Raw genomic sequence first — 27,942 nt, forward strand, 5'->3', positions numbered from 1 at the left:
GTGGGATTAAATTGGGCAGCTAGTTTTTTTGGTTCTATGGTTCAACATTGGATAGGCCAAAAACTGTGCTTCCATATGCTTCAAACATCCATAAATACTGTCCTGTGGCCTCAGTAATTGAAGACGTCACTAGATATTCCTCATTTAGATGATTCTACTGGATTTTAACCATAAATAGTATAAATTAATTTTCACAACAGAAATGCAGCACATTGGAACACATGTATAGCACCAGTAATTTCAATTTTTCACAGTATACTAAGGTCCATATTTCAGCCATGTAACCAAAGATGTGTCATCAAGTAAATTGTTAGAACAGCTATGTTCTGAATTACAAATGATTTTAGCCTAGAGAGAAAAATCACTTTTTTTTTTCATCAACCTGATCAGAGATTGGATTAGTTTTTTTTTGAAATGATACCACCAGGTGAGGAAGAGGTTTAGGGCTCCCTTTCAGCTTTCACCTGGTCTTACTGTAACAGGGTTTAATTTTTAACACACCGTGTTTTTAGCTCCCCCTTGGTGAATCCTTGTTCATCGCTCTCCAATTATAAGGCAAAATCAGCACAACAGATTTTCTCCGGTTTAAAGAAGAAAAGTGAAATTTATTAAACTTAAACTCTAATTCGGTTAATGCCTATGGATACACGACGTGGCCACGCTAGCATGCATACACGATACACACAAGCCGATAGGGACAGAAAGAGCACAAGAAAAATAAACTGAAAAGGTTTGAGGCAATCTCTGATGAGGGTATTTTTGTTACTGTGCTTTGAGCTCGCTGTAGAGTCCTTGATTATAGGTAGATCTTGCTTTTCGTTGGGGCCCAGTATTCTTCTTAAACCTTGTTCACTGTAGGAGATTTTTCTCTCTTGGAGTTCATGTGTCTTCAGTGGGTTTTGGCGTTCTGTGAGAAAGAGATGGGAGCAGGCAGACAGGAGAGGAGGTCTGCTTCAGTCCAGGAGCATTCTGCTTTCTGCAGGCTCTCAGTTCAAAACTGTACAATTCAGAAAAAACCCAGACTGCCAAGCAGGTTAGTCATGTAACTAGCTGGTTTAACCAGGTCTGTTTGTAAATTGTATTGGAGCAAGGGATAGATCCATTGTTCCAACACTGTCTGTTAATATGCAAAAATGTCTTTCCAGCCAGGGGCCTGGCAACCCCTTGTCACAGGCCTTCTCTTCTTCCCAGCAACAATTTGAAATTTAATGTCCATGTGGCAAAATTAATGTGCCTCATTCTTAGCAGGTGGGAGCCTGCATGACCATGAGTATAGTAAGGAACTCCAGTGTCTGCTGTGTGTGTGCCTACAGTTTAGCTCCTTTAACCTTGCACTAAGTTTTTGGTCATTCCATTTCAATAAAAGTTGGTTTCTAAAAAAATCAAGAATGCTAAATGAAAGCACGCTGATTTAAAACCACCTGTATGTACTTACAGCATTTTGAATGATTTCTATAAACTTATGCATATGAAAGGATTGTTGCTGGCCTGATTAGTTCCATTTTGCATTCACTGATTGCACTGAGCATTCTTGAATGAGGTTAGCACCAGATAATGTCTACATGTTGTATCAGTTTGGTTTGTTGGTAGCACTCCTGTCTGAGGCAAAGATTGTAGGTTTGAGCTTCACTATAGGATTTAAGCATATAATCTAGGTGTCATTTCAATTAAGGAATGAGAGGCTGCTGCATTGTTTCTTGAATGAGACATTAAACTGAGATTAAGTAAACCTGTTCAGATCACATGGCACTATTCAAAGAAGAGCAGGGAAGTTTCCCTGTGTCCTGGTCAACATTTATCCGTCAAGCGATACCATCCATAACAGATTAAGTGGTCATCATTCAATTACTGGTTTTGGGATCTTGCTTTATACAAATTGGCTGCTGTGTTTCTCTACAAAACGATAACCTCAGAGAAGTACCTAATTGGTTGTGAAGTATCTTGAAGCATACTGTAAATGTGAAGGGATTATATAAGTATAAGTTTTCTTTTCACCACACCGTCTGTTCTTCTAGATGCTGTGAGTGAGATTGCTCAAATTCATGTCCAATCAGTAGTTTTGTTTTCATAGAATTGTACAACACAGGAGGCCATTCAGCCCCTTGTGCCTGTGCTGTCTCTTTGAAAGAGTTATCCATTTAGTCTCACTCCTTGCTCTTTCTCCATAGCCCTACATCTACTTTCTCTGTGAGCTTATGAACATTCTGGCTTGAGAATACCCCTGCCCATTTTAATGTAGACTCTTAACAGAACATTTGAGAAAAAAGATTTAAATTCAAACTATCTGAGCATTCAAAATCAAAAGAAAGAACTGTTCTAAACTATTGTGTCACTCAGTGCAAGAATTCAAAGACTGTCAATTGCTACAGAGTAGCTTTTCCAATTTTATTGACTGCATTTGCTAAATTTCATCATCACTAACCCTTACCAAATGTTAAAAAGCTATTGAGAATTATGATTAAAATTCCTTTGCAGTTCTGGTAAATAATAGGAACGTAGAATTTGCAAGAGTGATTTAGATTATGAACCTATTTAAATACGAAACGCTATTTATTGTCAGTGAAATGTATCGGAGCAAGTTCTGAGACATTTGGTAGATCTGATTCTTTTAAACAAGTGAATTTTCCATGAAATTGTTTATGGTGAGTCAGAGGATGGGGAAATTTGTAGGGTTTAAGTTTCATATTTTGGAGGTAGGGAAGGACAGGAGGTATGGTTTGCAGAAATGGCAACATCTCTTTTCATTTCTCTGCAGTAAGATTAAAGGTGATAGATGTTTTGTGTGCCTGCAATAGGTCACAAATCGTTGAGTAGTGTTCTTTCCTGGTTTGGCAGAAATTGTAGACAGACAGCCCATTTACAGGTCAGTTGTGCTGATTTTAGCTGTGAAAAACGAGAGCCTCAAGCAGATTTTGTAGTGCTGGTCAGTGTGCACTGAACATAAAATGGAGAGGGAGAGAAGGACTGTGGGTGCTGTACATAATTAATGCTAGTTAGTAGGAATTGTAGTTTGTGGGTTGGGGATCGATCCCTTAGACAGCCAATAATATATGTTGAATCATGTAGGATAAGCAATACACTTATTAACAGAAGTGATTAAAAAATGAAGAATAAGTGGCAAGAAACAGGCCTGACTGGAAAGATAAGTACTAAAACCAACTGGAAAGGAAATCAGTAAAATGGAGAGTTTGCTGGTTCTGCAATGATGGAAGTAAATGAGCAGAAATTACCCCACATTGAAATAAATAAATCTAAGTAAAGCAAAACAATGCAGATAGGGTGAATAGAATGAATACGAATAGCCAAGAGGTGAGTGGAATCAAAAGAAGAGAAAAAGACCAATTTGGATACAAAAATGACTTGTGGGTAGTTGGAGGGGAGGGGGGATGGGATTGGTGGGGTGATTAATTTTAGAGATACACTGAAAGACATTAGGGCTGAAAATGCACAGCTTTTCCAGCACAGTTCCAACAGAAATTCTGCAAATTATGCTTGGGCCCTGGCCTACCCTGAGTATCCATTCACACCAAACAAGGACAGTGGTTTAAGAGTAGACATGATTGGGAAGTGGGCACTTGGAGATGGAGCTGGCAGACCTCTGAGATAAATATGCAAAAGCATCATCTACCCTGAAGAAGATTCATTCAGAAGTAAAATTATTAGGTCTGTTTAATGATGCATGAAAATTTTATGCATTTTAATAGTGCCTTTCATGACCTCAGGGCATCCCAAAGTGCTTTACAGCCTGTGAAGTCCTTTTGAAGTGTAGTTGCTGTTGCCTTGCAATCAGTTTCTGCACAGCAAGGTCCCACAAACAGCATTGAAAGAAACGACCAGATAAATCTTTTGGAGATGTTGGCTCAGCAATAAATGTTGGAGAACTCCCCTGCTCTTCAAATAGTGCCATGCGATCTTTTACATCCACCTAAAAGAAAGTGGGGCCTCAGATTAATGTCTCAACAGAATGACGCCACCTTCATTTAATGTAGCATCCCCTCAGTACTGCCCTCAATTGACGACCTAGATTTTTTTTCACTCAAGTCTCTGGACTGGCACTTGAAACCAGAACCTCCTTACTCAGGTGAGAATGCTACCACTGATCAAAGCTGACAACATCTTGGTAGGAAAGCAGCTACAGGAAGTATGTGTTGAATGCAGCAATTTTATTACGTTAAGAAATAATAGCCAGAATGTCTAACCGTTTTGTGTTCATGGACTACTTGGGTGCACACTATAGAATTTGAGAGACCACATATAGGCCGGAATTTTACGCCACCCCAACGAGCCGGATGGTGGCAGGGGGTGGGGTAAAATGGAGCGGGAGCCTCAGGAAGTCTTTCCTGACCCGCTCCCGCCTCCACCTCCCTTTACGTGGTTGGGGGGGGGGGCAGTGGTGAAATACGGCCTGCCCACCGCAGGCCAATTAAGGCCCTTAAATGGTCACTTAAGGGCCTTTGTCCGCCTCCGTGGATTTTATGCGTGGCAAGCGGGCGTCCTGGAGCCAGGAAAAGCCACCTGGGAAAAGCAGGCGGCTTCTCAGTGTCCCGGGGGGGGGAGGGGGGGTGCTGCTCATTGGGCACAGGGAGCCCGATGGAGGGCTGCCCCCGCTTCCCCAACCACCCCCAGGATCCAACATGCCCCCCATTTCCGACCCTTGCCTCGCTGGGGCCCGATCGATTACCCCCGGCGAAGCGACCAAAAGTTGCCTTAAATCCCGGCTCCATGTCTTCTTCTGCAATCGTCTGGGCTGCAGTTCCAGCAGTGGCCACCGCTCCCGATGATTGGCCAGCAGCTCCACGAGGCAGGACTTCCTCCCTCAAGCGGGTGGAAGTCCTGCCTCGGAAATATTAAAGCCTGGGGACCCGTAAAATACGGAACAGATCCGCAGGCGAGGCGGAAGTGGGTTCGCCACCAACTTTTCAGTCGGTGGCCAGCTGTCGTCCGCCCAATGTAAAATCCAGCCCATAAAGTTTGTTGTTTTGAAATACGTCAAGCTGCTGATTTTTAACAGGTGTTTTAGCTTAGGATTTAACCATCAGTGAGGCAACAGTACTAAGAGCTTCCCTTTCTAATCCTCCAGGCCTACAATATTCAAACCACAATATGAAATGGAATCTCAGATGGGACTTAATCACCTGGGAACTATGGACCAGATTGCCAGAGTTTGAGTTCTGATATTGCCAGCAGGCTGTAATCTTAACGTCCCTCGACTTTGCAGATAGATAAATAGCGATCACAGGAGTGATGATGGCTGGGACCAGTTAATAACTGTGTCAAAAAAAAAATTCCATATATACAGTTGAAATCATAGGGTTGTAGCATTGTGGGTTACTGACTGTATAAATTGTTAATCTGCCCTTTCCACTGTTAGACGCAGTCATTCCTTCAGTTCAGTTTCTGCAATGAAATCATTAGCAATGATTGTTTAGACAAAAATATAGACTCATTTTAAAAGTAGGAAGTTCAAATGTCATGCAGTAGTTCATAATTTTGCTTTTAAAAAGGTGAGCTGCCTTGAGTGCTGCAATGCATTAGTGTTCCAATGTGCTGCATTACAGCATTGATTGGATGTGAAAATGTGGCATTAGGTGACTACACAGTGACTTCTCTAATTTCAGGCAGGCCATCAGATGTGCTAAGTAAAGGATATGTACTTCTCCTGCATAGTGAGAAGGTGAAAAACAAGTTACACTCAGGCATTATTGCACAAAGTCTAATGGCCCATGCAGAGATATGGACATGTATCCCCCAGCTACCCTCATACTGGGAAATTGATTCACTTAGTAACATAGCACAGATGTGTGTGTGTTTTTTATCGAGTTTCCTGTTTGGTACTTTGACTTCAGTGATTATAAGGTTGTGGCAATTACTTAAACAATAAAATTGTCAAAAAAAATTCAGATCTTAGACCATATTTTTGAATCTGTAGTATTATATCACAGATCTAATTTATGTTCAAAGATATAATGTTTTATTAAAAAAAAATTATATATAAAGGGAAATTTATTTGCAGTATCCTGTTGTATGGATTTTATGTTGTGTTGCCTGTATCAATATCATGCATAGTTGCTTTGCAGTTGCATATTTCCCTAAAAGCTGATCTATTCTGTTTCATACATCACGCTTCAGATTATAGAAACAGGAGCAGGCCATTCAGCCGCTTAAACCTGTTCTGCCATTCATTTAGAACATGGTTGATCCAGAGCTTAACTCCTTCAATCCACTTCAGTTCCTAAACATTCCAGGAAATGGAATAGAAAAAATACTTGTCTTCACTGATCATGTGAGAACTTTATTAATAACCTGGTCCTAGTTATAAACAGTTTTCTTATTTCTCATCTGTGTTTGTATTTTAGGTGAACAAAGAACTGAGAATGTATGACAACAAGATCATTGAATGCAGGTTTGAGAACAACAGCTGGGTTATTATGCGAGAAAGAGTAGACAAGAGCTTCCCAAATTCCTATGACACCGCTTTGGGTAAGCAATTTTGGAAAAATTGCAAGTGGGCCAATCATCCAAAGAATATGTCGATAAAATTATTTATGCCATATGTAAATATCATTAAATTGTTCCCTTATATCACATTGCATTCTAATTAATGAAGCTATTTCTCTTTCAAAATGTCATGATGCTTTTAAGGCCAAGGGAATCATGGTGAGACGTGGAATATGCCCTTACAACAGAAACTGGGGGGAGCTATGGAAACTTGGCTGCAATAGACAATGCAATTTGAGATGACTAGCTTAAGTTGTATGCCAGGTGTACTTTGCCGTGTATAGTAATATAATACACATTCCAACACCTTGCTTTCAAATAAAAGCTGAATAGCTTCTGGCTACATGTGCACACTGTTAGGTATTTTGGCCCTGTACTTCTCAATCCCACAGGACCAACTGCAAGGCTACTTACCTTCCTACCTAGGCACACAGGGATGCTGGTGACGAGGAAGTTAGCCTCCCCCCCCAACCCCCCCAAACAACGACCACAAATGTGAATAAATGCGAGTTTGAATGAATAATACATAGACTATGCCTGGAGCTGACTATCTGTGCCCCTTTCTATTGGTTTAACATCCAGGCCAACCGTGGATGCGATTGATCAAACTGAGACAGAAGACACTGACCACTGAATCCCAGAAGTGCTTCCTAAAACTGTAATCTCAATCTAACCCACCATTGCACAATAAAAACATTCCTCATCCCTTTCCACACAAATTTCTGCTGTCATTGACCACCTTCATTGACTTCCTATGCCAAATGTATTCATTTCCAAACCCTTGTCCTCATTTACAAATCACTCCATGGCCTTACCTTGCTTGACCTCTGCAACTTCCAACAACCTTGTCTTTCTGCCTCTACACTTGCCTCTTGCCTTCTCACTTCCACCTTCAGTGGGAGAGCTTTCAACCACCTTAGCCCAATGCTGTGCAAAACTTTCCCTTAACTCATCTGCCTTAATTGCTACCTCCTTCACTTCAAACGCCTCCTCAAAACTGTAATATTACTTGTTCCTTTGATATGTGACCTGTTGCAAGACTCACAGAACTACAAGTATTAGCCAAAGAAAACGTGGGTTTTTATTATACTTTAACTAGCACATGTATATTCCCTGGTCATGTGTGATGGAACATCACTTCCTCCGGTGACCTTTACTTACAGTTTCTTAAGGTGGACTGCTCTTAAGGTCGTCCCACAACAAAAGCCATTCTCTTTGATCACATCTTCAGTCATACCCTGATCTTTCTCCCGGTGTCTTGTTACTTGTGCCACGCTTGAAATGCTTTGGATTTTTTTTTTAAGTACGAGCTGTTGTTATCTGAGAAATTCCATCACACAGCTATCACCATAATCATAGCCCTCTGCCAGCAGGCAGCAGGGTTGCTTCCCTCTAAGGTGTACCACCCTTCATACATATATAACTGTCTCTTTGATTTCATTTGGTGTTGAATTGTAGTCTTGAATGTGTTGTGTAAACAAAATTCACATGATTATCACTTATTTCCATCTTATAAGCATGAATAAAGGACTTTTTAAAAGGAAAAATAAGAAAATGTTTAAAAATATATATTTTAAACCCACGCAAGAAGCTAATAAGCATTCACACTGCCTCCAGTTTCATGGGAATCAAACTGCTAAGAAATATTGTGCGTCATTTAAATTCATCCTGTTAACCACCTAACCTTCTTATTTTACAGTGTAGGAACAGAATAAATGTATCCTGTTAAGATCCTGAACTTTATTGTTTTCAATTATTGGTTTATAGATGGACTACCAATTATATCTTGTAGGTATTCATACTTAAGGCAAGTGATTTGGTGTAGCTTAACATTCGGTGGCAAATCCGCAAATGTTTACTCGTTCTGTGTGGCATTATTTGCTGCTTGAATATCACAGCTTTACATAAAAAGTCCTGAAGGAAGTGAAATTGCAATTTTTGAGCAGATGCAAGTGATAACCAGTCACTGGCTGCAACACATTTCTTTTGTTCATGTTGCTTCCTCCATCACATGATAGAGTGTTAAAGCAAGCGGAGTAGCAAGACCCAAATATAATCCCTGAACTGTGCCAAGTTAGCTGATCCCGGACAGGGCACCAGTAAAGGTTGCACAATTTTCCTCACCACCATTAGGAACAGGAGAAATCAGCCTGCTCCGGGTTGTTACCCTGTGAATCCTAATGGAGACTGTGCTTTTTTTTATTTTTTATTTTTATTTTATTTAGAGATACAGCACTGAAACAGTCCCTTCGGCCCACTGAGTCTGTGCCGACCAACAACCACCCATTTATACTAATCCTACATTAATCCCATATTCTCTACCACATCCCCACCATTCTCCTACCACTTACGTACACTAGGGGCAATTTACAATGGACAATTTACCTATCAACCTGCAAGTCTTTTGGAGGTGGGAGGAAACCGGAGCACCCGGCGGAAACCCACAGGAGAACTTGCAAACTCCGCACAGGCAGTACCCAGAACTGAACCCGGGTTGCTGGAGCTGTGAGGCTGCGGTGCTAACCACTGCGCCACTGTGCCGCCCATGTTGTTCGAAGGACAACAAGGATAATAATCTAGGCTCTGATGCCATCCAAAGTCAAATAGCCTGCCAGCACTTGCCATTTAGGTTTTTGTGGACAATGGCCATTTGATTCAGGTAGTAGAGGGATCGCCATGTCCATAGAGCCTTCCGCCAGCAAGAGGGAAAAAAAATATACATCATTAAAGAAACCACTCAAATTAAGGAAGCAGAAGTAAATATATAGATATATTGTGGAAGGAATTGGTCCCAGGCAGTCATGCAAAATGGGTGATGCTGAATTAGCATTCCTTTTTACGTGTTTTGAAAGTAGCAAAACATTTTTTAAATAAAATGGATAACCACTTCTGAACATATTTTTAAATTTCTGGGGTTTTTTTGGCTCTTTGAACAATAAGTACAGATAATATTGTAGGTGTTGCCAAACGTAACAATATGAGAGAGCTGCAGCTCAGATAATCACTGGGTTACTGCCTTTTGTTCACTGTGTTCACTGTTCAAACACAAATATAATTGAAAACAGACAAAAATAGAGTAAAGAAGGACAAAAGGATGTTGATGATAATTCTTTGTTACTGCATGATTTGCGAAAGCATGGTGACATTTGCTCCCCTGCATTCCTTTTTCTAACTATTTCTATAAGCCTCTTCATCACTGGGGTTTCTCAGGATCCTGCTTAAATTAAATATTTTGCTACTGTTCAAGAAAGGAAAGATACAATCATATTATGCAGTTCACTGCGCACTGATATCATGTGTCCAGAAAAGATTACTTGTTTTACTGAGTTATAATTTGTCACTGTCATTTTAGTTGTCACTGTACCTCCAATTCGGGTAATGTATTTGCTTTCGCCAAACAGACTGTCAAACTGCTTTCCAAAAAATGAGCAGTTTCTTGTTACAATCATTCATTTGTTACTAATCATAGAGTCTATTAACCCAAGTCAGTCGACAAATCACAAGGACTGAGGCTTCTTTAAAACTATAGGGTCAAATTCCTCGGCCTTGTTTTCATGTGGGGTGGGGTGGTGGGTGAGGGATATGGCAATGCGAGTGCAACAGTCGGTAACACTAGCCATGGAAATATTTTAATACTGCCCTCTTTATAAGGGGGCCAAAAAGAATCATGCGGCAGTGTTTGTGAACATAGGAAATAGGAGCAGGAGTAGGGCATATGGCCCCTTGAGCCTGCTTCGCCATTCAATAAGATCACAGTTGATCTGATCCGTGGCCTCAACTCCACTTTCCTGCCTGTTGCCCATAACCCTTGACTCCCATGAGTATAGGCCCAACCTGCCCCGCCTTTCCTCACAAGACAATCCCTTCATCCCAGGAATCAGCCTAGTGAGCCGTCTCTGAACTGCCTCCAATGCCAGTATATCCCTCTAATAAGGAGACCAAAACTGTATGCAGTGCTCCAGGTGTGATCTCACCAACACTAAAACAGTAATGTGGTTATGGCCAGATAATCTGTACTTTTAGTGATGTTAGTTGAAGGATAAATGTTGACCAGGTCATCAAGGAAAATTGTCATTTACGTCCACCTGAGCGGGCAAATGGAGCCTCGGTTTAACACCGCTTTTGTGGAAGTGATCATAATTCAGCTAAATTTAGGGTAGTTATGGAAAAGGACAAAGATAGACTGGGAATCAGGGTTGGGGAAAAGCTAATTTTACGAAGCTGGGATGTGATTTTACTAAAATGGACTGGAAACAGCTACTTGAATGTCAGATCAGATGCAAGGCATTCGAATATGAGATGGTGAGGGTTCAGAGAAAGTATGTTCCTTTAAAGAAAAAGTCTGGGACCAACAAATCCAGAGCCCCCTGGCGGTCAGGGGGCTTAAAGGAGAGGATAAAGAAAAAAAGGGAAGCTTATGACAGATACTGAGGGTTCAATACTGCAGAAAACATAGAGGAGTATAAAAAGTGTAAGCATGAAATTAGGAAAGCAGAGAGGGCATGAAAAATATTAGCAAGTAAAATCAAGGTAAACACAGATTTTTTTAGAAATACATAAAGAGCAAGAGGATAACTATAAGAAAAGAGTAGGACCTATTAGGGACCATAAGGGTAACCTGTGTGTGGAGGCATAGGATGTTGATATGGTTTTTAATGAATACTTTGCACATGTTTTCACAAAAGAGAGGGACGATGCAGACATTACACTCAGAGAGGAGGAGTGTGAAATATTCAATGAAATTAACATAGTGAGACTGGAAGTATTTACGGGGTTTAACATCTTTGAAAGTGGATAAATCCCCAGACCCAGACAAAGTGTATGCTTGGCTGTTAAGGGAAACAAGAGACGAAATAATGGAAGCTCTAATCATTATTTTCCAATGCTCTCTGACTACAGGAGCAGTGCCTGAGGACTGCCGGACAGCTAACATTGTTCCATTGTTTATAAAGGGAGAAAGGAATAGACCAAGTAATTACGGGCCAGTCAGCCTAACCTCGGCGGTGGGAAAATTGCTGGAAAAATTCCTGAAGGACAGGATAAATCTTCATTTAGAAAGGCACGCCTTAATCAAAGACAGTCAGCACAGATTTGTTAAGGGAACGTTGTGTCTGACTAACACGATTTTATTTTTTTGGGAGGTAACAATGATGGTCACAGAGGGTAGTGCATTTGATGTTGTCTGTATGGATTTTAGCAAGGCTTTGATAAGGTCCCACGTGGCAGACTGGTCACAAAAGTAAAAATTCAATGGGATCTAAGCTAAAGTGGCAAGTTGGATCCAAAATTGACTCACAGGCAGGAGGAAAGGGGTCATGGTCGATGGATGTTTTTGTGACTGGAAAGCTGTTTCCAGTGGGGTTCCACAGGACTCGGTACTAGGGGCCTTGCTTTTTGTGGTATATATATCAATGAATGCAGAGGGTATGATTAAGAAGTTTGCAGATGATACACAAATTGGCAGTGTGGTTGATAATGAAGAAAGCTGTAGACTGGAGGAAGATTGGGAGAAGGCTAACAAGGCAAGGGAATACACAGTAAATGGAGGATACTGAGAAGTGTAGAGGAACAGAGGGATATTGAAATGCATGTCCATAGATCCCTGAAGGTAGATAAGAAGGCATACTTGCCATTATTAGCCGAGGCATAGAATGTGAGAGCTGGGAGGTTATGCTGGAACTGTATAAAATGGTAGTTAGGCCACAGCTGGAGAACTGCCTGCAGTTCTGGTCACTGCACTATAGGAAAGATGTGATTGCACTGGAGACGGTACAGAGGAGATCTATGAGAATGTTGTCTGGGCAGGAGAATTTTAGTTATGAGGAAAGATTGGATAGGCTATTGTTGCTTTCTTTGGAACATAGGAGTCTGACTGAGGGGAGACCTAATTGAATTGTGTAAAATTATAGTGTTTTCTTTGGATCAGGGGAGGCCTAATTGAAGTGTATAAAATTGAGGACTCCAGATAGAGTGAATAGGAAGGCCCTCTTCCTCTTGGTTGGGGGGTGGATAACTGGAGAGCATAGATTTAGGGCAAGAGGTCGGAGGTTTAGAAGGGATTTGAGGGGAATTTTTTCATCCAGAGGGCAGTGGGGATCTGGAATTCAGTGCGTGAAAGAGTGGTAGAGGCAGAAACCCTCATAACATTTAGAGAGTACATGGATGTGCACTTGAAGTGCCATAATCTGCAAGGCTACAGACCAAGAGCTGGAAAGTAAGGTTAGGCTGGATGGCTACTTGTCAGCTGGCACGGACATGATGGGCCAAATGGCCCCCTTCCGTGCTGTAAATTTCTATGATTCTATGCATTCTTTCTCAGTACTGCATTGGAATATCAGTCTAGATTTTGTGTTCCAGTCTCTCGAGTTATACTTGAACCTTCTGACTCAGAGGCAAGAGTGCTACCACTGAGCCATAGCTGACACCAGTAAAGTTCAAGTTACTCATGTCAGTTGGAGAGCTTAGACACAATGCGTGTATCAGACAAAGTTTGATTACCAACCCCCAAAATAGTCATTTGTGCGCACTAGATCACATATATTGGTGCCATACAGTACTGATATATCACAGTTTGAGACTGATAACATTGAATTGTGTGATGCTCTTAAGTCCCTTGTCTTGAGTGCACCCACTCAAAAATAGGTTTTCACCACCATCAGTGGATGATGCTTCTACTTTGCTATCTCTCTCGCCACCTTCAAAAACTCTCTGAAAATCTACTGTTCAGGCTCATAGATGAGAAATAGCCACTTGGGTGAGGTACCAGAGGGTGTCAGTATCTGTGGAACTCACCCAGCAATGATTTTTCAGGAGAGGAGAAAATTGGTGGAAAAATTGGAAGAAAAAAAACACTGCATTCTGTTAACTACAATATAGTCCTAGCTTCGGAAGTGAATTCAGAACAAAGAATTGAACTATGTTTTGGCAATCAGGCCTTCTGCTATTAGAGCCTTAGGGGAAGGAAAAATTGACATAGGGCTGAATTTTACAAGTCCGCCGCCGAAATCGTCGGCAAGCAGAAAAAAGACACCGAAGAATCGCAGTGGCTCATTTAAATAGACATGGCGGGCCACACGCCATTCCCCCCCCCCTGCCCAATCACGTGGAGGGGGTAGGCTGTCCGTCCCCAGCAATGGCATCAGTTACCTGTGCACAGGCGCTGATGCCCTTTTTAAATGGCTGTCAGCCCTACCGGGAAATTTAAATATTTAAAGTTAAGGGCCATTTAAAAAATACATCTTTTTTGCCCCACTCCCACCCCCCTCCCCCATAACAAATTAATTAATTGCCCGTCACCCCACCTCAAAAAGCACGCCTTTACCATCTGACCTTCCGCTCCCAAACTGCACAAACTTTCACCTACAACCCTTCACACCATCCCCTACACCCATGACTGTAATTTGACTCCATTTCCCCCCCCTCCCTGCACTGGTAAACTTGCCTCCCCACCCCCCCCCACCAACTTCCCACAATTGTTCCGCCACATTTCTCCGGACGGGGATCTGAAGGCTTTGCAGTGTTGGCTACCGAAGATCGTGGCGGGACATCAGGAGGTGACGTGAGAGTAATTAATATGTGCATTTTAATTTATTTAAAAATTTAAATTGCGGTCCCATCAGCGAGCAGCGGTGGGCTGCCATGAGGCCGGTCATATCAGGCCCCTGCCAGCATCTTGGTCCGTGGTGGGCCTCATCCAGGGCCATCTTCGGCCTCCCACGCCCCCCCCCCCCCACTACCACTCATCCTGACATCGAGGGCTCCTTAAAATTCAGCCCATAGTATCAATTAATATTAATAGTATAACCACAAAAGTGTGTTTCTGTTTGTTATATTAGTTAACATCGCAGTCTGTCGGTGATTCTGTCTTCCCAGATGTCAAGGTTAATATAGCATTACTTCTGCCCATCACTGTTAGGATATCTGGACTGCAACTCGCCATAGAAAATGGCTTTGGGAATTCTATAATCAAGCATGTGAATGTCGTGTCCAGACCAATGAAATAATTGTGACCTCAATTCCAGTTATACTGTATTGCTTGGAGACATCAGTATTGGGAACCTTGTCCTGTCACTTGATGCCAGTGATACGACAGGTGGGAATGGTCTAGCTGTTTGTGATAGCAGTAGCGGATCCACAGCTCTGATCCATATAGTGGGATGATGAGGACAATAGTTTGGTATATAGCGACTTTTTTTGGCAGACTAACCCCTCGTTCCTGCCAGCGTCTCTGCTCCAGTTTGCCAAAGGCAGAACTAGCCCTGCCAGTTCAGTGAGTGATAGTGTTGCTGATTGTGGGGTTCTGCTGCCAAGGTATCAGAATTTGCCTGTGATCTCAAGTGGCGCATTACTGATAGCAACCACAGGGAGTGTAGCAAGATGGCAATGTATGTGCAGTTGGATGTCCTTGAGTATGGGCGTGTGTCTGATGGGTGGGTTTGAATGTATTTGAGGTTGCTGAGCACCTGACATACAAAGCAACTCATCTATCCACCTCAACTGTCTTTTAATGTGATACATGTGACCGTATATGTGTGCTCAGGATAGGGCTCTTCTCCCAGCAGTGTGCTGATATAACTAAGACTCATCCTTTGAATCAACGGGTGAAATCATCCATCACAGAAAAACGTACACATCAGAACAATCAACTATGGAGGAGCCACCTTGGGTTTGATTATAATTGTAGTATAAATCTGATTATAAGCAGCAGGATCTGAATTTAACATTAATTTGAGGTAATTGCTTGCTCTCTGCTATGTTAAATTATCACCCATAATGGCTCTCCTGGGGATGTAAATTAAGCTCTGTCTTTAATCTGGCTACCTGCCAGCCGCACCTTGCCTCAGTTCCTTGGTAATACAGCAACTAACAAAATGTAGAGTAAGAGCCGGAAAGTAAAGTTAAGTTGATGGGTAATGGAGTCAGTGTGAGACTCCTAAAACAAAACAGATTAACAGGGGATTTGTGAAAATTGCCAGGGGATGTGGTCATAGAATTTCCAGCACAGAAGGAGGCCATCCGGCAAACTGCGCCTGTGTTGGTGCCACCTCTTCAACTGTAGTTGTCGACTTTTCTTTGCTCTTTCTCCTTATCTTTTTATAGTCTTCCTTTTCAAATACTCCACTCAATTCTGTTTTAATTGAGGTTAAAGTCTCTGCTTCAAAAGCCGGTTGTGGTAAAGTATTCTTGTATTCTAATGTATGAAAAAATTCTTCTAACCTCCTCCTTTATGCTTAATAATTCTTTGCCAATTATTTGAAGGAATCGTTTGCTATTTATCTTCTCAAAGAAGATAATTTTGAAAGTCTATTTTAGATCCCTCTTTAAAACTTATTTCATTTATTGCTGATAACTTTCTCATGACTCATTGGATATCGGTCTCGCCTCTGCGTCAAAGGGCTGTGGGTTCAAGTCCCACGCCAGAGTACAGAATCCAAGCTGATACTCCCAGTGTGGTACTGAGGAGGTACTGCACTGTTGCATGTGCTGCCTTTTGTATGGGATCAAGGTCCTGCCTGCTAACTCGGTGGATGTAAAAGATCCCATGGCTCTATTTGAAGATGAGCAGGGGAGTTCTCCCCAGTGTCATAGCGAACATATATCCTCAAGAAACATCGTTACAAGAAAACAGATTATCTGGTCATTATAACATCGCTGTTTGTGGCAGTTTGCTGTGCACAAATTGGCTGCCACATTTCCTACACAGCAACAGTGACTGGACTCAAACAGTACTTCATTGGCTGTAAAATAGTTTGGGTGGTCCTGAGGTCCTGTAAGGCACTATATAAATGCAAGCCATCTTTTAATATATAATGGGTTGCCAGAACTGCAGGCAATATTCTGTGGCCTAATCAGTATCATTACAAATTCAACATCACTTGCTTGTATTTATTCCCCCATATATAAAACCCAGAATTGCACTCTGACCTTTAAAGAAGTATGTATCCATACCCCCTAGATTTCTCTGTTCTTCACTTTGTTGATAGTTTACCATTTAATGTATAATTCCTTTTATTCTTTTTCCCAAAATATACCACTTAAAATGACATGGAAGTTGCAACTACTTCATACTTCTCTGTATTGGACTGCATCGGCCAGCTATTTGCTCACCTTGCTAACCTGCTTATGTCCTCCTGCAATCTCTTGCATTCATCCTCGCAGTTTTCCATACATGTGCCTATGGTATCATAAACAAACTTTAATATTCATTTTGTGCCAATGTCCAATCCTATTATATAAATGGAAAAAGGTCCCTGGAGACATTCTAGCAATTTAAAACATATCCATTTATTCCTGCTGTCTTCTTTCTGTCTCGTAGCAATGTCTCTATGTGGCTGCATTCTCTTGAATATCATGTGTCTTAGTTTTCAAACCAAGTCTTTTATGTGGTACGTTTATCAGAAGCCTTCAGAAAATCCTTATATATGGGATCCATTGTATTTCCTTTATTTGTGCATTCTGTGATTTCTTCAGAAATTCAATCCAATTAGTCAAACACAACCTATCCTTTAGAAATTCAGATGCCTTTTCTTGATTAGGCCATGCCTTTTGAAGTGTTCACTAATTTCATCCTATGGTAATGGACTCTACAGGCCTGATTTCTCAAATTTGCACTGTTTTTGGGAAACCTTGCTTACTAGCAATGCAAAATGTTTGAAAAACTGTGGTTCGTACACAAATATTTTCTCCCTAGTCACCTTAAATGTTTTAGGATGTATACTATCTATGCCTTGAGCTTTCTGTTTTCATTCTCACTAACTTTTTTATTAGTATGTTTTTTAGTACTTATGGATAATGTCTACATTTACCTCAGGTACTCCTACAGTCCTACTGCACCACCTACTGTAAAAGCTCACTCCCTTGCTGCCATCTGTACCTGTTAATTACCATAGATTTCTTCTGTTACCTTCCCTATATTTACGGTGTGCATCATTTTAATTTGTATTTTTGCTCCAACCTCTATCTATTTACCACTGCTTTTGACATAATCCCACTTTACTGCCGGTTGGAATGTATTCCAACAACATCTCATTCATGCCATAATTTAGATATCTCCCAATACAAGACTGCTATTTATTCTGAAATTATATTGTTACAACCGAGATGGGAGGAGTGCACTGTTTTTCTAGTTCCACTTCTCCACAGGTCACAACATATATTTAAATGTTTTCCCAGTTACTGATATGGTCAATCATGGACTCTATTTTTATTGCAGAATACAATACACCAGCCATGTTTCTTTACTAAGCAACACAATTATCAGTTTATTATAAAACAGATCTTAACCAGTAACGATGCAGTGCATTAACACACAGATTTAAATATAAAAGTTCCCTTTTTACTTTAGCCCCTCACATACACATATATCAGTTAACCAAAAAAGATTTACTCTTTAGAGGTCTATTTAAAAAAAAAAGAATATTTTGGCCAAATACTTGCTAATTCTTGAAGAAGAAAAAAGATATGGAAAGATGTCATACGTCCTTTGTTTTGGTTTGGCGTCTCAAATGCACATAGACAGCTGTCACTGGGATCTTCCTAGAACAGTTCTCGTCAGGCGACATTGAAGATCAGTTTGGGCAGGCTTTCCAGGAAAAACGCAGCAACAGTTTCACTCTGTTTCTTATACTTCTTAAGGAGATGGAAAACTGTTAGGCTTTTCAAAGAGCTGGAACAGGCTGAGTTGGGGCTTGTCCTTTGGCAAGTTTTCTGCAACTGTCTTTTTAACACTGTCCATATCACCAACTCTCTGTCCAAAGCGAAACCAAACACAATGTCACAAGAGACAAGCCTGCTGACCCCTATAAATCTTGACCTGTCACTTCTTTGTAAGCATCTTTCCTCAAGTCAAAAAGCCCCTGCTGCATAATTATCTGAAGATGGGTTTGTTCCAGTAAGGACTTGTTTTTAGCAGTCTTTGATTCTTCCAGTAACTGTTGCTTTACAAGCTGAGTCCAAAAGAGCTTCTGATGACCTTTTGTTTAAAAAATTCCAGCCAAGTTCCAGTATCTATGGAATCTTTTTCCAGTTTTAACACACAAATCCTCATAATTTAATAAAAAAAATAGAAGCACTCGTAACAATACCCAGCTAATTAATCTGGGTTAACATCCCCTTCAAGCCAAAAGACTTGCAGGTTGGTAGGTGAATTGGCCATTGTAGATTGCCCCTAGTATAGGTAGGTGGTAGGGATATATAGGGACAGGTGGGGATGTGGTAGGAATATGGAATTAGTGTAGGATTAGTATAAATGGGTGGTTAATGGTCGGCACAGACTCGGTGGGCTGAAGGGCCTGTTTCAGTGCTGTATCTCTAAACTAAACTAAAACTAATGTCACTGAAATTAGCTAATGATAACTCAATGTTTTGTTTGGACAACTTTTCTTTTACGATTTTTATTATGAACTCTGGTTATTTCTAAAATGTTCACCTATAGTCAAGTCACTTTCTTGCTCCTACTTTGTTACCCAGATCTAGTGCTGCACGTTTCCTTGCATGTGCCACATACTGGCAAGTGCTGGCAAATGGGATTAGGTAGACAAGTCAGGTGTCTTTAATGCATCGGTGCAGACTCGATGGGCCGAAGTGCCTCTTCTGCATTGTATTATTCTGTGATACTGATTAGGGAAATAGGCCTCGATATATTCCAAGAATCTTTTCCCACTTTGAAAACGCACTTTTGTCTTGTACCAGTCTAATTGTGAATAGTAACCAATGCAAGCCTACAAATCACATTGATTTATTTTTTTACTATATAGTGTAGTCCTAATATAGTAACAAACCCTTCCTTATTTCTTAATTCTACCCAGACAGATTTTCTATGCAATCTCTTCTGAAAATTTTGTACCCAAGAGTATTGGTTCTTGATCTTGCCCTTATTAAAGAAAACCAGGTGAGATCAAGACTGCAATATCATGCATTTTAATTAGTGCCTCCAGCTTCCCAATTTATTTTGAATGCTTTGTGCATTTGCATATAAACACTCCTACCCTGACCCATTCATATTCCTCGGAACCTTTTTCACTTCTTTTTCTACTTCTCTTCACTGCCTTTTTCCTTAACCTCCTATCTGCTCTGACACATTTATAACAACAAGCATAGCGCCTTTAATGTAATAAAACATCCCAAGGCGCTTCACAGGAGCATTCTAAAACAAAGTATGACACTGAGCCACAAAAGGAGATATTAGGTGAGATGACCAAAAGCTTGCTCAAAGCGATAGGTTTTAAGGAGTGTCTTAAAGAAGAAAGTGAGATGGAGAAGCTTAGGGAGGGTATTCCAGAGCATGGGGCCGAGGCAACTTAAGGCCCGGCCATCAGTGGGGCAGCAGTTAAAATCAGGGATGCACAAGAATTAGAGAAGCGCAGATATCTTGGAAGGTTGTCGGGCTGGAGGAGATTATAGAGATAGGGAGCGACAAAGCCATGGAGGGATTTGAAAACAAGGATGAGAATTTTAAAATCAAGATGTTGCTTGACCGAGAGGTAATGTAGGTCAGGTGCACATAGCCTTCAGCTGCTCCATCAATGACCGTCCTTCCGTCATAAGGTCAGAAGTGGGGATGTTAACTGGTGATTGCACAGTGTTCAGTACTATTCAAGACTCCTCGGATATTGAAGCAGTTCGTTCCCATGTGCCGCAAGAGCTGGACAACATTCAGGCTTGAGCTGATAAGTGGCAAGTAACATTTGCGCCACGCAAGTGTCAGGCAATGACCATCTCCAACAAGAGAGAATCTAACCATTTTCCCTTTACATTCAACTGCATTACCATCACTGAATTCCCCTACCATTAACATCCTGGGGGTTACCATTGACCAGATTGGCACCCCATCCACCACCTTAAACAGTCTCTTCCTCCACCATTGGTGCACAGTGGCAGCAGTGTGTACCATCTACAAGATGCACTGCAGCAACTCACCAAGTCTCCTTCATCAGCACATTCCATATCCGTGACCTCTGCCATCTAGGAGAACTAGGGCAGCAGACACATGGGAACACCACCACCTGCAAGTTCCCACACACCATCCTGACTTGGAACTATATTGCTGTTCCTTCACTGTCACTGAATCAAAAATCTGGAACTCCCTTCCTAACAGCACTGTGGGTGTACCCACACCAATGGACTGCTGCAGTTCAAGAAGGCAGCTCACCATCACCTCCTAAAGGGCAATTAGGAATGGGCAACAAGTGTTGGTTTTGTCAGCGACACTCGCAACCCATGAAAGAATTTTTTTTAAAACTCCCACCCCTGAGGTTTTTAGGCTGCTTTGGCCCTTGACTGTGCTCATTTTAGCCTCTCCTCGAGATTCTCTAAAATTTACCCTCCCATTTTAGTTTAAATAAAGAAAAGACTATTGAGGTGCACTTGGTAAACCATGAAGGATATGCACTAAATCCCAAATTTGAATATTGAGTTGTTAATTATCTGGCACCAGTAAATGGATTGTTAGTGTTTTCAGAATGTATCGTGTGCTTGTTTGAAATATAATGCTACTTTTGATGGCACATAAATTCATGAATAATTTTCTTTTGTAAGGGGAAGAGATTGAATATGTATAGTAGTCTTATTAATTTTGTCAATAGAAATGCTCACAGTGCATTCCATATACTCCTACCTTAGCAGTCACAATTTCATTGTTACATTTGTTCCATTTTGCAATGTTAGCATGAAGTCCAGAAAAAAAGAAATCTGTTTGGTCAAGTACATTCAACTTGTATAATAATTAAGTGAGCAAAAATGTTAATGAGTATAATTTTTCTGGATTTTATTACTTTTATCTTTTCCTTCATAACTTATTGCAATCTCCTCAGTCCAGTGTGAGAAAGTAATCAGTCATATTGGAAGAGTATTTCTGCTGATAAGGTTATAGCTCTATGACCAGTCCATCCATTTTTTAAGATATTTCAAATATGTATTTATGTGGGATAAGGTGGTAATATAATGTATGCAGCATCCAACACAGCCTCAAAGTTATGTTACTGTTCTGTGAGTATGAGTCATGGATACATGCAATGTGTATTAGAGAATGGATGAGCTCTTCAAGGCAAATAAATCTGTAAGTAACTGTTGCTGCTATCCCTTATGTAAGCGCAGTTTCTCTTGTAAAGATGTAATTCCATGAATTCCTAATGGTGACTCATGTCTGTTCAATTATTGAATGTAGTTTCTTTAAAATCCAGATGTCGTAAGTGGATAAAATGGTGTTTTATTTGTGTGAGGGTGATTTTTGGGTCAGCATTTATGTTACCTCCTGCTTTCTACCTAATGGAGCATGGTAATTTGATGTAATTGCACTTTTGATGGTATTACTGTTAAACCACATTTTCCAACAAGGATATGATTACCACTGCTTAAATAAAAACACCAATTAAGCCAATTATTAATGGTGGACCTCCTTTGAATTAATTTGTTTTCACTTTCTGCCTTTTTAAAAACCTGGCTGATCTTAGTTCATTGCAGCCAAAGACCGACAACACAAAATTCAATACAAGTGGGCATTAAGTTGACAATCTCGCTAGTTAGCTGGTTTGGAAAATGCTATAGTGGTGCAGTCAGTGTTTGTTCTCCAAGGATGGAGGGAAAGGGACATTGTTTCAACAGAGTAGAGGGAGCTTTACTCTGCATCTTTTTATTTTGTTTGTTCATGGGATGTGGGCATCGCTGGCTAGTCCAGCATTTATTGCCCATCCCTAACTGCCCTTGAGAAGGTGGTGGTGAGCTGCCTTCTTGAACTGCTGCAGTCCATCTGGTGTAGATACTCCTAGACTGCTGTTAGGGAGGGAGTTCCAGATTTTTGACCCAGTGACAGTGAGGAATGGTGATATAGTTCCAAGCTAGGATGGTGTGTGACTTGGAGGGGAACTTGCAGGTGGTGGTGTTCCCATGAGCCTGGTGCCCTTGTCCAAGGTAGTAGATGTTGTAGGTTTGAAAGGTGCTATTGAAGGAGGTTTGGCAAGCTGCTGCAGTGCATCTTTTAGATGGTACACAGTGCGGCCACTGTGCTCCCATGTGGGAGTGAATATTTTTAAGGTGGTGGGCGGTGCCAATCAAGTAGACTGCTTTGTCCTGGATCGATTTACAGAATCACAGAATTGTTGTCTGCACCAGCTCTCCAAATCAGCAATTCACTTAATGCAATTCCCCCACCTTCTTCCCGTAACCCTGCACATCCTTCCTTTTTAGATAACAGTCTAATTCCATTTTGAATGCTTCAATTGAACCTGCCTCCACCACACTCTCAGGCACTGGGGCAAATGGTACATACCACTGGTCAGCCATCCGCACATACGAACTAGGAGCAGTAGGCCATTTGGCCCCTCGAGCCTGCTCCGCCATTCTATAAGATCATGGCTGATCTGTTTGTGGACTCAGCTCCACTTTCCTGCCTACTCCAGATACCATTTGACTCCCTTGTTTGTCAAGAATCTGTCTACCTCTGCCTTAAAAACATTCAATGTTCCTGCCTCCACCACTGTCCGGGGAAGAGACTCACGACCCTCTGAGAGAAAAGATTTCTCCTTGTCTCTGTCTTAAATGGGCAACCCCTTATTTTTAAACTGTGACCCCTAGTTTTAGTCTGTCCCACAAGGGGCAACATCCTTTCAACATCCACCCTGTCAAGTCCTGTCAGGATCTTATATGTTTCAATAAGGTCACCTCTCATCCTTCTAAACTCCAAAGAGTGCAGACTCAACCTGTCCAACCTTTCCTCATAAGACAACCCCCTCATCCCAGGAATCAGTCGAGTGAACCTTCTCTGAACTGCTTCCAATTCAATTATATCCTTTCTAAAGTAAGGAAACCAAAACTGTACACAGTACTCTAGATGTGGTCTCACCAATGCCCTGTACAATTGTAGCAAAACGTCTCTACTTTTATATTTCATTCCCCTTGCAATAAACAACAACATTGCATTTGCCTTCTTAATCACTTGCTGTACCTACATACTAACTTTTTGTGTTTCATGTACTAGGACACCCAGATCACGATGCATCTCTGAGCTCTACAATATCTCTCTCTCTAAACAGTATGTTGCTTTTCTATTTTTCCAGCCAAGGTGGACAAATTCACACTGTCCCACATTATACTCCATCTGCCAAATCTTCGCCCACTCACTAGACCTATCTATATCCCTTTGCAGACTCCGTAGGTCCTCTTCACAACTTACTCTCCCACCTATTTTTGTGTCATCAGCAAATTTAGCAACCATACATTCTGTACCTTCATCCAAGTCATTGATATAGATTGTAAATAGTTGAGGCCCCAGCACTGATCCTTGTGGCACTCCACTATTTACAGCTTGCCAACCTGAAAACGACCCATTTATGCCTACTCTCTCTTTCCTGTTAGCTAACAAATCCTCTATCCTTGCTAATATGTTACCCCCATATCATAGGCACTTACTTTGCTTTGAGATTTTCTTTGATGTGGCACCTTGTCAAATGCTTCCTGGAAATCTAAGTACACCAGATCCACAGGTTCCCCTTTATCCGCATTGCTTGTTACTTCCTCAAAGAATAATACATTTCACAAAACCATGTTGACTCTGCCTGATTGCATTGAGATTTTCTAAATGACCTATTATGACCTCTTTAATAATGGATTCTAGCATTTTCCCTATGACGGATGCTAAGCTAACTGACCTGTAGTTTCCTGCTTTCTGTCTTCCTCCTTTCTTGAATAATGTTATTTTCCAATCTGATGGGACCTTTCAAGAATCTAGGGAATTTTGAAAAATTAAAACCAATGTATCCACTATCTCAGCAGCCACTTCTTTTAAGTCCCTAGGATGAAATCCATCAGAACCTGGGGACTTGTCGGCTTTTAGTTCTAATAATTTTCTCAGTATCCTTTCCCTGGTGATGGTAATTGTTTTAAGTTCCTCCCTTCCTTTCAACTCTTGATTCACAATTATTTCTGGGATGTTATTTGTATCCTTTACAGAGAAGACAGATGCAAAAAATCTGTTCAATTCCTCTGCCATTTCCTTATTTTCCATTATTAACTCCCCAGTCTCTCACTGTAAAGAACCGACACTCACTTTACTTACTCTTTTCCTTTTTAAATACCTGTAGAAGCTCTTACTATCTGTTTTTATATTTCTAGCTAGGTTTCTGTCACACTCTATCTCTCATTATTCTTTGTCATTCTTTACTGTTTTTCATTTTCTATCCAATCTTCTGACCTACCACTACTCATTGCTGAATTGTACACGTTTTCTTTTATTTTGATACTATCTTTAACTTACTTGCTTAGCTACGGATGGTGCGCGCTGACTAGGTTCTACTATAGGTTGGCATGGCATGCTTCAGTATCAAAGGACTTGTGTATGTAACTGGACACTGTAGAATTACTCCACTTCTGACCTTATGATGCAGTTGAGGAAGGTTGCTACATGGATTCTGTCCTGAAGAACTCTTGCAACAATGTCGTGAGCAGTGATAATTGGCCTTCAACAATCACAACCAACTTCCTTTGTGTCAAATATAATCGTAACCACTGGAGAGTTTTCCACTCAGCCGCCACCTCTGCATTGACCTCAGGATTCCTTGCAGCCTTACTCTGTCAAACACTGCCTTGACGTTGAAGGCAGTCACTCTCACCCTCCTCTGACAGTCAGCACATGCCCAAGCTTGGATCAAGGTCTGAGCTAAGTATTTCTAGCAGAACCCAAACTGAGTGTCAGTGGTGTTGCAGAGGTTGCTTTCTCACATTAGTGAAGACTCCTATCACTTTATTAATGATTGTGAGCAGACAGGTGATTTGGGCCAAGTGGGTAGATCTCAGAGTGCCAACCCAGAAGGCTGAATGTTTCCAAGCTTTCAATCTTAGCTGAGTAAAAGATAAAAATTGAAATCCACAAACACCAAATTTGTGTAATTCTTTAAAATTTGTATAATATCTTCATTTTTCAGTAATTGCAATACTTTTTTCAACTTTGATGCCATAGAATTTCTTAATTGTAAGCATAAATTGTTACGTCCAATCCTGCTGCAATCCCAGTGTTGACATTGTCATTGGAGCAGTTATAGTGCAGCAGGTGTAAAGCTGAAGTCATGTGGTGGTCTCACGTGATATGCTTAAATATGTTTTGTGTGACTTTGCACCAAATTAAAGTACACAGTTTGTATTGATGTGAAGCCAGACTCACTGTGAAGCTGCCGCGTAAATTGCATATAAATCACTGAATGCTTAAAAAAAATCCAGATCCAAGTGTAAAGGGGAAAAGAAATACTTCTGGAATCCAGCGCCAGGCTTTCTTTTTATTATCACGTGGATGCAAACGGCAGAAAAGCGATGAGAATTTATTCGGGGGTCTGTGTGAAAAGCTATTTGAACCTCAGATGGGGGAATTCTCACAAATGTTAGAAGTATTTTGTAAAATGGCAGTTCATAAACAAGAATCTGTTAACAATAGGGCTATATAAGCATCACAGAAACATCACACATGTATCATGAAGGGAGAAACCTAAAGGTGCATTTGAATAAAAATGTTTTGATTTTATTTTGCAAGATGTTATTTGACAAGTACTTAATCGTAGAAAGTACAATGGCAAAAAAAGAAAGGCTTGTTAGCCTAAGCATTTTTAATTGGTCTTTGATTTTCCTTTGCAAAAAGAAGATATTGTAGTGGTAACTGGACAATTTTCCCAAACTATAATCTTTCTGCAGCTATAAATTGATCAGGTCCTGTGCATTCACTTCACCTTGTCTTCTGGTGCAAGAACATTTAATAAAAAAAGTATTTAAATCAACAGATAAAATACCCATCACCTCTGTAGCTGCAGCTGGAATTCTGTTCCATTCCAACCAACGATATAAGTTTGAATGTTGAACATAAATTTGTGAAATTGGGTTTCAGCATAAGCAAAGTAAAAGACAAATCTTTATTCCTGAGATATGGCTTGCAGAGGTTATGATCACTGACAATTCAGAGTATATATTACCTAACCGTGTTTTTATGAAGGAAGCTATTTCATTACGGTATATTTATCTTCGACTGGTACATCGCATTTTCTTTTTGGACTAGCAAGGAAACTGAAATAATTATAATTTTCAGAATATGTTTTCAAGCACAAGTAAAGTATAGGCTTAAGTCTTGAGCATAACTTGGAATTAAATAGATGCAGATATTCCATCTCATTCAGGTGCATAAAGGTGGGGTGGTAATGACGCTTTAGAAAATTAAACTATTTCCATCTCACTGTCTGATTCCCATCTTCTTTTCTCAGCTGTCTGCAGCAGTATCTCTAATCCAGTTACGAAGGAATTCCTGTTTGAATTCATTGAAAGGGATCAGATGCAATCCCAAAAAGAGCCAAGGAAAAGGTCTTTGGATATGGACTCTGAGCTAATGCCACCACCACCTCCAAAGCGACCAAACCATACTTTGTAAGCGTCAGATTTGTAAACGTTACATCTCTGTAAAAAAAAAAATTCAAATACAGTGTCATTGTTTTTGCAGGTCTGCATCGACTGATATTAAAACTATCTTCTCTCGGGGTTGGTGGAGGGGGATAGATTGAGGTTGCTTTTAGCATCATTAGATTTTTCTCTCTGATTTCAACAAAGTGTAACATGTAAAAATCATTGCTTATTAGGAGCAGTTATTTTTTTATTTTTCTTTATATATACACAGGGCTCTTTATTTCAAAAGCTGTGGATTCTTTTACTATTGCATTGCAACCTTTAGTCCCCATTTTATATTTGCAAGAGACTACAAATATATAAATATTTCTTCTGTGGAGAAAATCATGCTTTTTCTTAGCTTTTCGCAGTCTAGATCAGTTGATTCAAAGTACCCAATGCAACAGAACCATTTTGCTCTCTCATTTTTGCAGTCTGTTCTGGATATAAGGTGGAGACTAAATTATCATACAGTTTTCCAGTTTTTATTTTTAACTTTAATTCACTTGATAGTTTTAACAGACAGACTATGCAGACCAAAAAATGAAAGAATCTTCTGTTCAACAGATTTATTTTGTGTACGAAGACAGTACTAGCGCGTTCTGTAAATTAAATTGAATAAAGATTTCCCCAGTCTTTTCTCCCCACTCCCCACCCACTACAAACACACACACATACACTACCATGTATTTGCTTTAATTTAAAAAAGGTAGGCTTATCAGCCTAAGTGCTTCTCCATTCCACTTCCCTTCTGCTGGATCACTAAGTTTTGTGTTTTCTCTTTTAAATTGTAGGGGACTTGATGTAAACAATTGCAATAAGTAAGAGACAGCACCTTCTACCTGCTTAAGATGGAGTGTGTTGGATTATGTAATTTTTAGAACTTTGTTGCATCTTTTTGTCTGTTAATTAAACAATTATAGATGTTTTGAGCCTGTTTGTCAGGTCCCTCATTTTTAACGTCTGTCTGCTAGCCTGCATAGACTAGCACTGTAACTTATCCAAAAAGCACACACTTGAAACAATTAGCATTTTTTA

The 27,942-nt window shown here is 40.5% G+C and overlaps 1 protein-coding gene across 3 annotated transcripts in view; it reads left to right on the forward strand.

The window, feature by feature from the left end:
• rngtt (RNA guanylyltransferase and 5'-phosphatase) overlaps positions 1-27,942 on the forward strand; it is a 441,527-nt gene that overhangs the window by 403,602 nt on the left and 9,983 nt on the right. For 2 of the 3 annotated variants that reach the window (XM_068026609.1, XM_068026611.1), the window contains 2 exons: positions 6,357-6,480; positions 26,730-26,889. In XM_068026609.1, the coding sequence (XP_067882710.1) occupies positions 6,357-6,480; positions 26,730-26,889 (284 nt within the window). Of the gene's footprint in view, positions 1-6,356; positions 6,481-26,729; positions 27,837-27,942 lie in introns of those variants that run through there. The other variant, XM_068026610.1, reaches the window with a different exon arrangement.

The sequence above is a fragment of the Heterodontus francisci genome, chromosome 3, assembly GCF_036365525.1.
Source record: "Heterodontus francisci isolate sHetFra1 chromosome 3, sHetFra1.hap1, whole genome shotgun sequence".
Lineage (NCBI taxonomy): Eukaryota > Metazoa > Chordata > Chondrichthyes > Heterodontiformes > Heterodontidae > Heterodontus > Heterodontus francisci.